Source organism: Phaethon lepturus, unplaced genomic scaffold (genome assembly GCF_000687285.1).
Source record: "Phaethon lepturus isolate BGI_N335 unplaced genomic scaffold, ASM68728v1 scaffold9278, whole genome shotgun sequence".
Lineage (NCBI taxonomy): Eukaryota > Metazoa > Chordata > Aves > Phaethontiformes > Phaethontidae > Phaethon > Phaethon lepturus.
Window position 1 is genome coordinate 1 of NW_010555486.1, and position 12,489 is coordinate 12,489.

The 12,489-nt window shown below is 38.7% G+C and overlaps 1 protein-coding gene across 1 annotated transcript; it reads left to right on the forward strand.

The window, feature by feature from the left end:
• Positions 1 to 2,648: 2,648 nt before the first annotated feature.
• On the forward strand, positions 2,649 to 12,239 carry RCN2 (reticulocalbin 2, EF-hand calcium binding domain; the record flags this gene model as incomplete). Its single annotated transcript, XM_010292171.1, has 5 exons — positions 2,649 to 2,845; positions 5,209 to 5,310; positions 6,511 to 6,607; positions 8,362 to 8,504; positions 11,436 to 12,239. Coding segments are annotated over 5 exons (692 nt in total), but the record flags the coding sequence as incomplete, so codon positions are not given.
• Positions 12,240 to 12,489: the final 250 nt, after the last annotated feature.

Consider the following 12,489-nt stretch of genomic DNA (forward strand, 5'->3'; position numbering starts at 1 on the left):
CGTGGGGGGTTATCCGGGCGGGGACCGGGCTTTGTCCGTGCCCCGGGTCGGGCCCAGTGCCCTCAGAGAAGGAAGAGATGCCCTCTCCCAGTGACGCAGCCGATGACTCTTAGACTGCGGAGAATGTCCATGAAAAACGTAACTGCGCGTTAGAAATACCGCCAGGCTTCACGTAGAGGATACCTCAGTCCCTCAGGTTTCCGTTTGACCTGATGCAAGAAGCGAGTGCCATCAGGAGCAGGTTAGCGTGGGTAAGAGAGCAACGCTGACCCGCAAGTAGCAGCTTTGCGCTTGCACCTGCTCCTCGCCCGGCTGAAGCCACTTTGAATCGAGTGGATTTCTGTGTTTGAAATCCTGTTTGAGCAACCCTGAGAGCAAGCTTAAGAGGCAAAGAAAGTGCGCTGCAGCCCTAATACTACATATATGCGCTTCAATACCTGGTGACACTCAGTGACACTGAGGGATCATAACATTCGTTTCATCACAATATAGTATCAAACTCAGGCCCTTCCTTGCAGTACATTATCATGATGCTGCTTATTTTAATTTTTAAACTTGCTGTGAAAATGTATTTTTGTTCTTTTGCGGTGATTTTGACAAAAAATCAGAAGTCTTTCTCACGTGCACACACACAGAGCAAGTAGAACCTTTGTTCAAATGCCAGAACAGTGATACTACATTAACGTGATTTTAAACACGCAGGAAGCTTTCTAGGTGAGAGGACAAAATAGAGTGTTAAAGATGAGATCAGCTGTATCTCTTGAATGACTTTCATGTTACGTGCTGAAATTAATCAACTGCGCACTTACTTCAGCGTTCCTGCCTCTGCCTGTGTAGAGGTGAGAGAGAATGCAACTTTGGCGGGCTGGCTAATCCCTGTAATACACGATGTGAAGGCTAAAAGGGAAGAGGTCCCTTTTAAAGTGTAGAACTTTCCATCCTCATAGTGTGTATTGTGTCTGCTTCTCAGTCTAATGGAAGCTTGCCTTCCCCTCACTTCCCAAAGGAAAACTCAGGGGAATGTTTTTACACTAAGAAACTCATGGTATCGAAGCTTTTTCAGCTCAGTTATTTCTCAGTGTATTGCAAAAGATTCCTTGAGAACTTTTCCCTTATTAGCGGCGCCTCTGTTTGGAGGCTGATAGGGAGAGATGATGTGATACAGTAGTACCATTTTTCTAATGTCAGAGCATTAAGTATTTCTGATGAATGGCACTGGACACCATGTGCTCAGATGCTTGTACCTTCTGCCTTAAATGCTGGGAAGTAAGCCATGCTATAAATTATATGTTATTCATCTTCAAGAAATCACACTGGAGTTTCCTGTAAGGTAATGCTGGTTTTGTGCACCTGATTACAAAACGTGGTGTGCATGCTTCTGCACGTTCAGTCAATTCTGAACAGAATCTGTTGTAAAGTTGGTTCCTTTGGTAATAAAAATTCAGTATTCAAAATAGGTTTTAAAAAAATCTCTTGCTGCTTTTCAATATTTAAATAAACCTAGTAAAGTTGTGTTGACAGTTCAGCTAAGAAAGATAGAACAAGGTATTTTAAAAAATGCTGTAAGATTTTTCTACACCAGAACAGTAATTTCTGTAGGATTTTTTTTTATTAGTCATTGTGACTCTTCAGAGCAGGATTTCAGTTGAGTTGGTTTAGCTACATAATTTTGCAATGCAGAGGAAGCTGTCTGCCCCTTCCAGACCCCTGGAAGTAACTAGATGATATGGAGAGAATATGTTCTCCCCATCTTCTTTAAATGAAGTAACTTTAATGTATTTGTGTGAATTCATCTGTATATTAAGCTTTATTTCTTTTAGCCACGTTTCTATAAGAAGTAGCTTAAAAGCATTTCCAAAATGCATAAGGCTTGATGTCATCCACAAGTAAAGGGAATTTTGTTTTGGGTAATTAAGACAATGGCAGTGAATTGAGTTTTATTTCAGTCTGTGGATTTTTCAGAAGTGGTTTATTGGGTACAAAGTTACGTTTAGAGTTGTCTGTCTAAACCATATTCAGCATCATTTTCATAAAGATCTGAAGAAAAAAAAAGGTGAAAGGATGCTACAGTGTTGGTTGGCTTCAGATTTGAAAAGCCATGGCCACGTAATTTCAAGCTGACATAAATGTCAGCAGCTACCCGAAGTGGCTGGCTTCCTCTGAGCTAAATTTCTACACTTCAAAATACTTTCTCAGCTGAAAACTAAGGATCTTCCTTCTTACGGGATAAGTTTTTAGTGATCCAGTTTGCTCTGCAACCATATGAACGCTACCTGTAATAATTTCTTCCTACCACTTCCCAGTGTATTGGAGAGGGATGCATCACGCGTTCTGGCAGCACCAATATAGGCCAGATTGAAGTAAGCGTGTAACTCTGGCCTGAGGGCATCAATGAGGAACTGGTCCTACGAAAGAAGAACTGAAGGCTGTAGCTGTGATCTATTCTCTCATTCCGTTAACTTGAAAAAAGCCATAGCATAGAGGAAACAGATTGTTTTGCTTTAACTAACCTCTCGCCTATCTGCTTACATCTGAATTGCAGACTAAATTCTAGACTGAATAGACCCGTGGTATCTTTACAGTTCTTCTAGTGCAGATGCATCTGATTTTTTTTTTTTACTTTATTATTTTTTTAATGATTTTCACAGACGAGCTGAGTTCCTGGATACAGCAGTCTTTTAAACATTATGTTACGCAAGAAGCTAAGCAACACTTCAACGACTATGACAAAGATGGTGATGGATTAGTGTCTTGGAAGGAGTATAATATGCAAATGTATGATCGTGTAATTGATTTTGATGAGAATGCTGTCCTGGAGGATCAAGAAGAAGAATCGTTTCGACAGGTAAAATGTTTCAGCATCGGTTTCTGTAAGCTGTTGGCAAAGGGCAGCAATGTTTGTTTATTGTGACAGAACAGGATGGGTAGAGAAACCTTAGCAGCTGGCATATGTTTTAACACTTTCATCTATCTGAGATAGGGGAGTAATTAAAGGAAAGTAATGGAGTATTAAAGCTGCAACCAACAAAACAAAGAGAACGAAATCATACCGCCTGAGTATATTTTGCTAGCTGAGTGGAGTATAAGTCTATTGACAGCCTTATCGCAGAGCACAATCTCCAGCCATCATCTCAAAACAAGATGGCAATCTGTGAGGTTAGGTCTGCAGCCTTACCGGTGTGCTGCCTTCAGCAGGGGCCAGTACCACTGGTGTTGGAGGTGAAGGAAGCCCTTGTGCTCTTTAACGCCCTTTATTGCATTTTCTAGCCACTTCTGCAGTTATTTCTCAAGTACCCACTGTGGGGCAGCGGTATGGCCTGCTTTAACATTTTCTGTCCGTTAGAGACCCGCAGAGAAAGCAATAGCAACTGGGATGTTTTTAGCAATCAAAACGCAAATCTGATAGCTAAAACTGCATGTATAAACAACAGAAGGTATGGATCAATCTCATATATGAAAGCAGATACTTAAGAGTGGAAAGGAAAGAGGCAGGGAGGAAAAGTTCACCAAGGATCACCACATAGCAAAACTTGTTTCCTTTCACGTTACACATTTATAAGTACATGTAAATAGTTCCCCAAAAGAGAATAAGTGAGTTTTTAGACTATTCTGGCCTGTGGTTTTGTGGGGTTTTTTCTTCCTATGAGGATTGCTTTGGCTGCTTTTAGTAAAGTAGTAGTAGGTAATACAGGATGTTGGCAGAAGTGAAGCTAAAATAGACAATGGGTAGGGGGTTTGACACACTGAAGAAACAAACTATAAACCTTTGGAGGCCACGTAACTGAATAATTACATAGCTTTTAAATAAAATACGACTTTACATGGAACTACCAGTCAAAATATTGATCCCATGTTTGAGATATTGCCATCATAGATACATATGCTGAGCTAGAACTCCTACTTACTTAGCCTATACTTTGGCTGCTTGCTAGGTTTTCCTGCTTGCCGACTTCTTCAACGTATATTGTAAAGAGCAAAATTAGCAGCATTGTACAAGCGTCATACGTCAGCCATCTTCAGCATTCTCCTTACATTTGGAAATTAAGTCATCCTGCTCTAATCAAAATGGAAGACTATGGTATTGATTTAGAATAGACATCAAGTAGATGTATGAATTTACCAGAAGGTGGCAGCCTTGTTCATCACGTCTCTCAAAACCACGGAAAAATACTTTTTCGCTCAATAGTTGAAGTTTATGTTGCAGTCTAGTACTTTCTGTAGTCAGTCCTTCTGAATTGCCTTCCTATTTAAACTCTCAGCTAAGGCCAGCTTTTCTTTAAGAGTACATTTAATTATTTTGCAGGATAGTTAAGATGTTATAATTATACTTTATTGGTTACATGTTATGCTCTGTATTAATCAGGTTAGCCTAATTTTGAGAGAAGTGTCAATAAATAGGATATAAGCGAGGAAGTACAATTCCAAGTGGTTATTTTAAAAATATTTGTGGTCTCTGGTTTGCTGGCCACTCCCTTACCCAGATCAGTCACACTGATAGCACAACATGCTTAATCATGGGATTCCAAAATTTTTATAGCTCACATCACAGGCAGTTTGAGTAGAGATCAGTTATCAGTGGTGGGTCTTTATTTTGTCTAAAGAGACTGTATGAAATGAAACGAGAAAAAAAAAATGTTTTGTTGCACATTTTGAGTACAGAAAAAGGAAGTGCAATACATTCAGAAATAAGAACTTGCCTGCTTGTTGTGGGTATTTATTTTTAAAAGTCATGCTAATATTTATACTTAAAATGGATTAGAGAAGTGACTTTGCTTTGAAATATTTTGAGATGTAATGGACAACAGTTTTGTATTAAAGGAATCCTTGTAATTCTTCAGCACTTAAAATAGCTTCAGAAAAGACATTTTACATATATGATATGTAGAAGACCAAGATCCTTGGCCTTTTCATTATCTCCCTTTTGTGTTTTTGAAGCCTTGGCTAAGAGTGTATTTTAAATGTCTCCTTAAATTTAAAAAAAAAAGGAAGTTTTTATGCGGTTCTTAGAATAAAACTACCTTGATTAAAAGTGCTGTTCTCATGGCTCTGGATGAGCTCTCTTTAGTGACAATTGTAACATCAGTGTAATATGAGTAGGTAATGTGAAGCAATTAATATTTTAATGAGCTTACAGCCAGCTATTATCATGTTGTTTTTCCTTTTCATTAAGTGCTCTAACTAAATCTATGTTCTAAGCTTCATTTAAAGGAGAAAAAGCGTTTTGAAAAAGCTAATAGAGATGATGTTCCTGATCTAAATGTGGATGAATTTGTTGCTTTTGAACATCCTGAAGAGGTGGAGTATATGACGGTAAGGTTTAGGAAGGTATCTTTATCAGCCTATGTCTATAGATGCAATATCTTTTTAATACATGTGCTTAGCCCCAGTGCTACAGGAGGTGTGCTTTTGAGCAGTTATGTGTATTGCTTTTACAGACCAAATTAAAAATCAGATAACGTGTTGGGGATCTAGTGCTGGAGGTCAGGAGCTGGAGCGGTAGTTCAGTGCTTTTCTTTGAAATCTGTTTTAGGAGCTAGTATTGCACAACTATCCCAGATTTTTGGGAGTGGGCTATCCCTAAACTCTGTTAGGTGGGAAATACATCAGTGAGATTTTAGCTTGAGGAAATTTCATGCCTAGTGCAGAGTTCAATTCTAGCTAGGGTGACTTATGGGAAAGAATTCTTTGCACAGGAAGAGGTCAAGTGCTGGTTGCTCTCCCTGTGCTTAAAGACACTTCTCTGGCCAAAAAAGAGCATTGAAGCCCGCCTGAAGCTTTAATAGTGACTCTGATACGGTCAGCGTTCGGGGGATTATTATTTCAGCCATGAGTGCTTCGCTGTTGGTCATCCGTTTCATCACTGCTGTGACTGTTGGTGTCATTCCAGCTCAGTAGTGACAGTTGACCACAGTTAAAAGTAATTGGTGCTTTTCTGCAATAGAGCCTTCAGCTTTGGCTATGGGATGCTGCAGAGCCAACTGCCAGGAGGAGCACCGTGCAAACAGAGCCTCTTGTTTCTGTTGACATAACTGTTGATTATGGACAAACAAGAAAAGACAGAGCTACCAGAACAGGCACACTGGCTTCACTGGGAAACACAGGACCAAAAGACCAATCAGTTTTCCTAACAATTTCCTAGCATAAAGTTGCAGAAATGCAAATTAGTGAATACATCACATGAAAAAAGAAAAGTGAAGAGAGATGATGTAGCGTTGTAGAAATTCATGTTTCTCAGCTACTTCTGCAGTTTTGAATTATGTTGAAGGACTCCAACTCTATGTACACCTTTCAGATCTGGTTTTCATAAAAGCTGACATTCTAAACAGATCTGTTTTATTGCACAAGAACCGATTACTGCACTAGTCTGCGTAAGAGGGAAAAGCAGATTTGAAATGAGCGAGCCTTTAAAGAATACCTTGTTGCTCTAAAATTATTTAGTGCTGTTTCTTTTGATTGCGAGTTGCTAATTTTTCACAAATTGGTATTTTGCTTTTTGTGTGTATGCAAAAGGACTTCGTTATTCAGGAGGCTTTAGAAGAACATGATAAAGATGGTGATGGATTCGTTAGCCTGGAAGAATTCCTTGGTGATTACAGAAGAGACCCAAGTAAGGAAAAAGGGCGGGGGTGTAAAAGGAGGAACTGAACAAAAGCTTTTGGAATGGGGTGAATTGTACGCACCTTTATTTTCAGCTTTTTGCACCTCCACCTACAGGTTCTGAGTAACATTATCCTGTCTTTTAGAATAATTCAGTTTGCTGGTACTGGACACAGTAGGCCATTATTTCAGTCTGCCCTGTATGTATTTGGCAGTAGTTCGTGTATAGCCCATTCCACTGTTTCCTTGCAAGTTACTTCTTCTTTTCCTAAAGACTGAAGCAGTAGGTATGCAGCTGGAATAAGATGTGGTTTTGCTAACTGACTACATCTGTGAAACCAGCCAGCATGAATGTAAGGTTAAACTCTCCTGGTCTTCATCAGCTTAAGACGGCAGCTCTCAGCCTTGCTTCAGAAAGGTTGAAGCTGTGTGTGTTTTAAGAGAGGTGGAGGGGAAGTGTAAGGAGTCCGTTCACTGTACCAGATATCAAAAGCCTGTCTGCTTTCACTTTTTCTTTTTTCCCCTCTTCTTGCCCTTCCTTAAACTTGATCTGTTCCTTCTTTAGCAAGAAAAAGAACACTTACCTGGTGTCTGTCAATACTTTTCTTTAGCTGTGTTGCTAATAGATAAATATTTTATGTGCTGTATTTGATTTGCTACCAGATAGGGCAGATAACTCCTCCAGTTCCAAAAAGACCGGTAGCTTCAGGCATGTGGAAAGTCTGCTCACTCCTAAGGAGTGATAATTCTTAAGTGTGGACTAGCATCCTAGCTGCGGAAAATGTTTAAGCCATGTGAGGATATGGAGAAATAGAGGAGTAGTCAGTTTTTCTTCACTCCAATCAACCACCTGGAATTTCACCTTTTATAACCACCTTTGTTTGCCAGAGACAGTAAAAACAATAGATCTCTGATGCAGCTACAGGGTTCTTTATCTTTTTCCTGCTCTGACTTGAAAAAACCTTTTCCGAGCCAGTCTATCCGTAGTTGTTGGAGAGGAGTGAAATTGTTGCTAGGGTCCTTGCAGTAATGGAGAAGATAATGGCTTTGTCATTAAAACTTTTTAGCAAGCGTTCAGCATCAGCTGTAATTGTAGGAAGTACTTCAACTTTTCTCCAAATGGCCGTCTCTTCTGCAGACGGTGTTCCTGCAGCACACTTAACAACGGCTAATAAACTACATGGTGGGTCTGATTTCATAATTGTCTCGTGGTTTTGGGCAGCAGTGTGTGGTGAATTGTGACATTAAGGGATAATCTACTTGCAAACTAGATGCTAGAAAGGAAGGAGGGAGACTTCACTCTTTTTGTTCTTTTATACTAGCAATTATTTGTAAACTGTTACTTGTATCTGCTTGTGATGCCAACTACTTTTGACTTTCATAACGTTTAGGAAGTCTGAGTATCTGTTCAGGCTTGTCTGCATTGTTTGTCAATTTGACTAATTGCTTCGAAATTTCTTGAAGAGTTAGAGACAAGTTTAAGATGGCTGGCTAGGTTGCAGGATGCAATGCCAGTACACAGGGTAAGTATAAAACAAGTATGCAAGTGAACAAATAAAAGCAGTAAATGAAATTTGCTTTGGATACATTCTGGGTATTTTAGAAAACAAAACAAAAAAAAATAGACAGTAAGCTGATTTGAAAGCCTGCAGTATTGACCTGAGTCTGTTGAGCCCGCACTAAAAAATTTCCTTGGGAGAAAACGTGAAAACATCAGCTTTAAGGTAAAGAGTGGCTTTAAACTTGACAAATGTGTCTTTCTAGCTGCAAGGGAAGATCCAGAGTGGATACTCGTTGAGAAGGATCGGTTTGTGAATGACTATGACAAGGATAATGATGGAAAACTCGACCCTCAGGAGCTGTTGTCTTGGATAGTACCTAATAATCAGGGTATTGCACAAGAGGAGGTACGTGTTTTGACTGTTGTTTAGATTTTAATTAATGCAGTAAAATTTTGAAGGTATCCCAACAAAATGATGGATACATTCAGATTTATCATGTCTTAGTAGTTGAAAAAGAGTGCTTAGCAGATCTTTGCATGTATTTTAACCTTTTTTCAGTTTGACAAAGAATGCAGGTCCTTTAACTGCAGTAGGCAAATTTGAAGTTCCCGTTAATTGTATGAATGTTTGTAAATTAACAAAGTGCTTTTCTTCATGTTTAAGTAGCTCATCTGGCTTGACTTAAGGCTACAGTATTTTAATGAGTTATTTTTTTAGTTACTGTAGGTAAATGTAATGAGATATACTGCTAAAAGAAGCTGCTACCTGCTGGCAGCATAATTTTGAAAACAAAAATTGATTGTGATTCTTCTAACTGGATAAATCATCATCATTTCTAGAACTAAAAACTTGTCTTTCATAAGTACAAGAAAATGGAAGTATTCTGTGATTCAAGATGCTGTAATGCAAACGATGATTATAATTAAAATGGTTTAATCAGGGGTAGACTGTCATAAGAGGTTGAAGTGGATTCTCATTTTAGCTGTCTTTATTTTTTGTAGTAGGCAGTAGAAGCACTGAGTGTTCCAGAAAAACCTATTTTAGTCAGCAGACTTTACAGTCACCAACTGCAGTAGAGAGGATTTCTGCCTTTCTGCTAGTAACTTTTTACCTTAATTTGTCCAAGTCTCCTTCCTGTGCACTGGAGGATTTTGGTGTTCAGAATGGCAGGAACAACAGGTCTTCCTGTGCCTCCCTAATTCCTGGTAAAGACAGGAGACTCTGTGTCAAACAGCATAGCCCAGCTGCTGTGTTGGACCATCTCATTACTGAGGTCCCACATCTTCCTTTTTCAGCTCTGTCGGTGACAGAAAAAGCAACGTGGCTAGCACGCAGCGCTGGGTGCTCAAGTGTCTTTTCTAGGAAGCTGTTAAATGGCTCCGGTAGTATTGTTGTAAATGTGGATCTGTAAGCCTTTGCACAGACTTTAACATCTGATTCTGGAGGGTGGGTGGTTCTTATTTCACAGAAACAATACTGTTCTAGCGGACAGGAATTCTGTGTGGCGCTGAGTCTGTTCACACTTGCGTCGGTTTGCTTGGTTGGGTTTGGTTTTTTAGCAGTTCTTTACTATTCATTCAAATTTTAGCTTACCGCACGGCCATGCCATAGTAACAGCTCAGTTCTGCAAGAAATAATTTTTTTATTTGTTTCTCTGATGTGCTATTTTTTTTCTTCAGTTAATATAAGGGCTTAGCAAAATCACCTGTCCTAAAGAGAAGGCAGCATTGAGTTTTCAAACTGCTGTTTGAAAGCTGAATACTGCAGTTTCATTTTGGCATTTCAAGGCAACTTGAGAAACCTGGTAGCCAAATGACAAAAAAATAGACAAATTTCCGTACATTCCATGTCCAGGAATTGATGCATGTTTACCGACATGTTTGTCTTAATAATGCAGAGTGCTTTTAAAATCTGCTTTGGCTGACGTTAGTCCCTGTTATTTTCTTCGGTGCTTTTTGGTGATGTAGTCAGCTTAAATGTAAGGAGTATTTAATTTTTTTAAAAAGTCACTAAGCAGTTACATTGAGCCATACCAATCAGAAAAAGTAAGAACAGAAGGATTCTCTAAATCATTGTATTTGTAGATGTTTAGCAAATAAAAACAAAAAACCATGTAAAACTAGGACTCCTCTATTTTTCAGCAATAATAGGTGCAATAGAGCTGCTGTACTAGCTTGTTAGCTTTCAGCTCCGCAATACTTGTGAATAAGCTACAACTAAAAAAGGCTGCAATTGTTTTTTTGTTTTACTGCTGAACTTCCCTCCTCTTATAATACATAAATAAGGAAAAATCTGAGAACTGTTTTAACTTGCAATTTCATTGGACGTTGTTGTCATGATTTAGTATTTAAAACTTTTATCAGAAAAGCAAGCTTTTGCTTTCAGCAAATGAGGGAGAACATTAATTGCTACCCAGAGTTGAAGTTCCTGTTCATAGATGGCTTATCTTGTCCACTGTTGAAGGTAGAAAGCCCTTTTTCATGGTGGATGTCAAATACTTTCCAGTTACGTTTTAATCATGTGTTGTAGCCAGGGAGCATTTTTTGCAAATCGTAAGTAGATACAGAATATTCAGCTGCAAATCTCTATCCCTACTTTGTTGTTTTTTTGGTTTTTTAATCATATGCACATATGATGGGAAGGTGAGTCTGCACAGGTTCAGGAAATAAAAAATGGCTTAGCACAGCAGATACCTCCAGAGGTGAAAGCAAGCGTGCCTACAGCTTAACCTGAGTGCTTATCTTAGGAGACACAGGGTAAATATGTGACTGAGATAACCGGTGCACACTTCTGAAAGAGGATGCTCAACTTGAAGACCGTATTGGCTGAAATCCTAGTTGAGGTCCCACATATCAAGGACTTGCTATTGTGGCTGTCAGTTCAGTGGCTGAATGTCCAGAGGGGCTCTCTGAAAGCACAGGGGCTCCAGCTGACATCCTAAGCTTGCATTTTCTGCAAGATCGTACACTAAAGACGGGTACTGCGCCCGCCTGTGGATTTCAAGGACTACAGGTACTTCCAAGACGATGATTAATCTCTGCTGTTTTAATACTGTCTTCTGCCCTCAAAGTGAAGCTATGGGCTTGACATTGATTTGTTGCTTTAGAATTGGTAGTGAGGGCAGAGATTTGATATTATGATTTTCCCACCAAATAAAAGAGGCAACGGGAAACAAATCGAGGAAAGAAAGGCTCTGTTCTGAGTGTAAAATCTTGGCTAGCTTGTTACAAGTAATGGTGATGTGGCAGGACTTTGACAAAGCCATTCCAAAAGCATTATTTATAAATGCTCGTATCTATTAACTGTGCACGTGGTGGTGTTCCGTTTATTTTAAAGGCTCTTCACCTCATTGAAGAAATGGATTTGAATGATGATAAAAAGCTTTCTGAAGCAGAAATTCTTAAGAACCAGGATTTGTTTCTTAACAGCGAAGCAACGGATTATGGTAGGCAGCTTCATGATGAACGTTTCTACCATGAAGAACTTTAGATTATTTATTTTGTAATGTGTTTTTCTTCCCTTTCTATCATTTGGAGCTTTTGTTAAAAGCACCCATCAGCTATGTTGCAAGTTTTATGCTGTAATTACAGTACTCTAATGTTTGTGTAAATAATTTGCATTCAAAATTTAATTGCCTTCCTGCAGACTTCCTTGGGCCTCTTCTAGTCTTCAAAATTAATCTTAAATACTTACTTCCAAGATTATATAGCATTGGGAAATGAACTACTTCAGGGGTAGTACTGTATTGTGAAGAGTTGTTCTACTGTACTTGAAGAAAATGGAGAATCTAAAGGATTCTGAAAGAATGCAAAACATAGTAACTGAGAGACTATTTTTTTCTAATCAGTTTAATTAGGGCGGGGAGTGGGGATGTTGGGGGGATGTTTAGAGTCAGTATTAACTGTGTTTTATTTAATATGTTTGAAGACATGCTTAGATTAATGCCTCAATTGTTTAAGAGGTTTCTACTTAATTTTAAATGTTTTCTATACTGTGTTTTATTGTATCATAAAACTTGCTATTTTTACATCTATAGACAATAATTGTTTTTAATGTACAATTCGACAGCATTAGCAGTACAATGGTATTTTACAGTGTTAAGATGCTCTTCATTTGTTGGATTAAAACTTTGAAAATTTTTGTTTTGTCCATTTATTACTTACTGTGGTTCACCCCTAGCAACTCCTTGAAATGTGAACCATGTACGCCATGTACAGGGGCAACATTCGTAGCTTTTGTAAACCAAAGACACATCATGTCATCTAGATGCTATTCAAAAAAAGCAAAGTGTGCATTTAGCATTTTCTGGACAAGTTTGCAAAAGAAATTGTGTTTGGTCTTTTTCATTTGCGATATATTGAACTCTAAAGCATCGAGGCATTACATAATA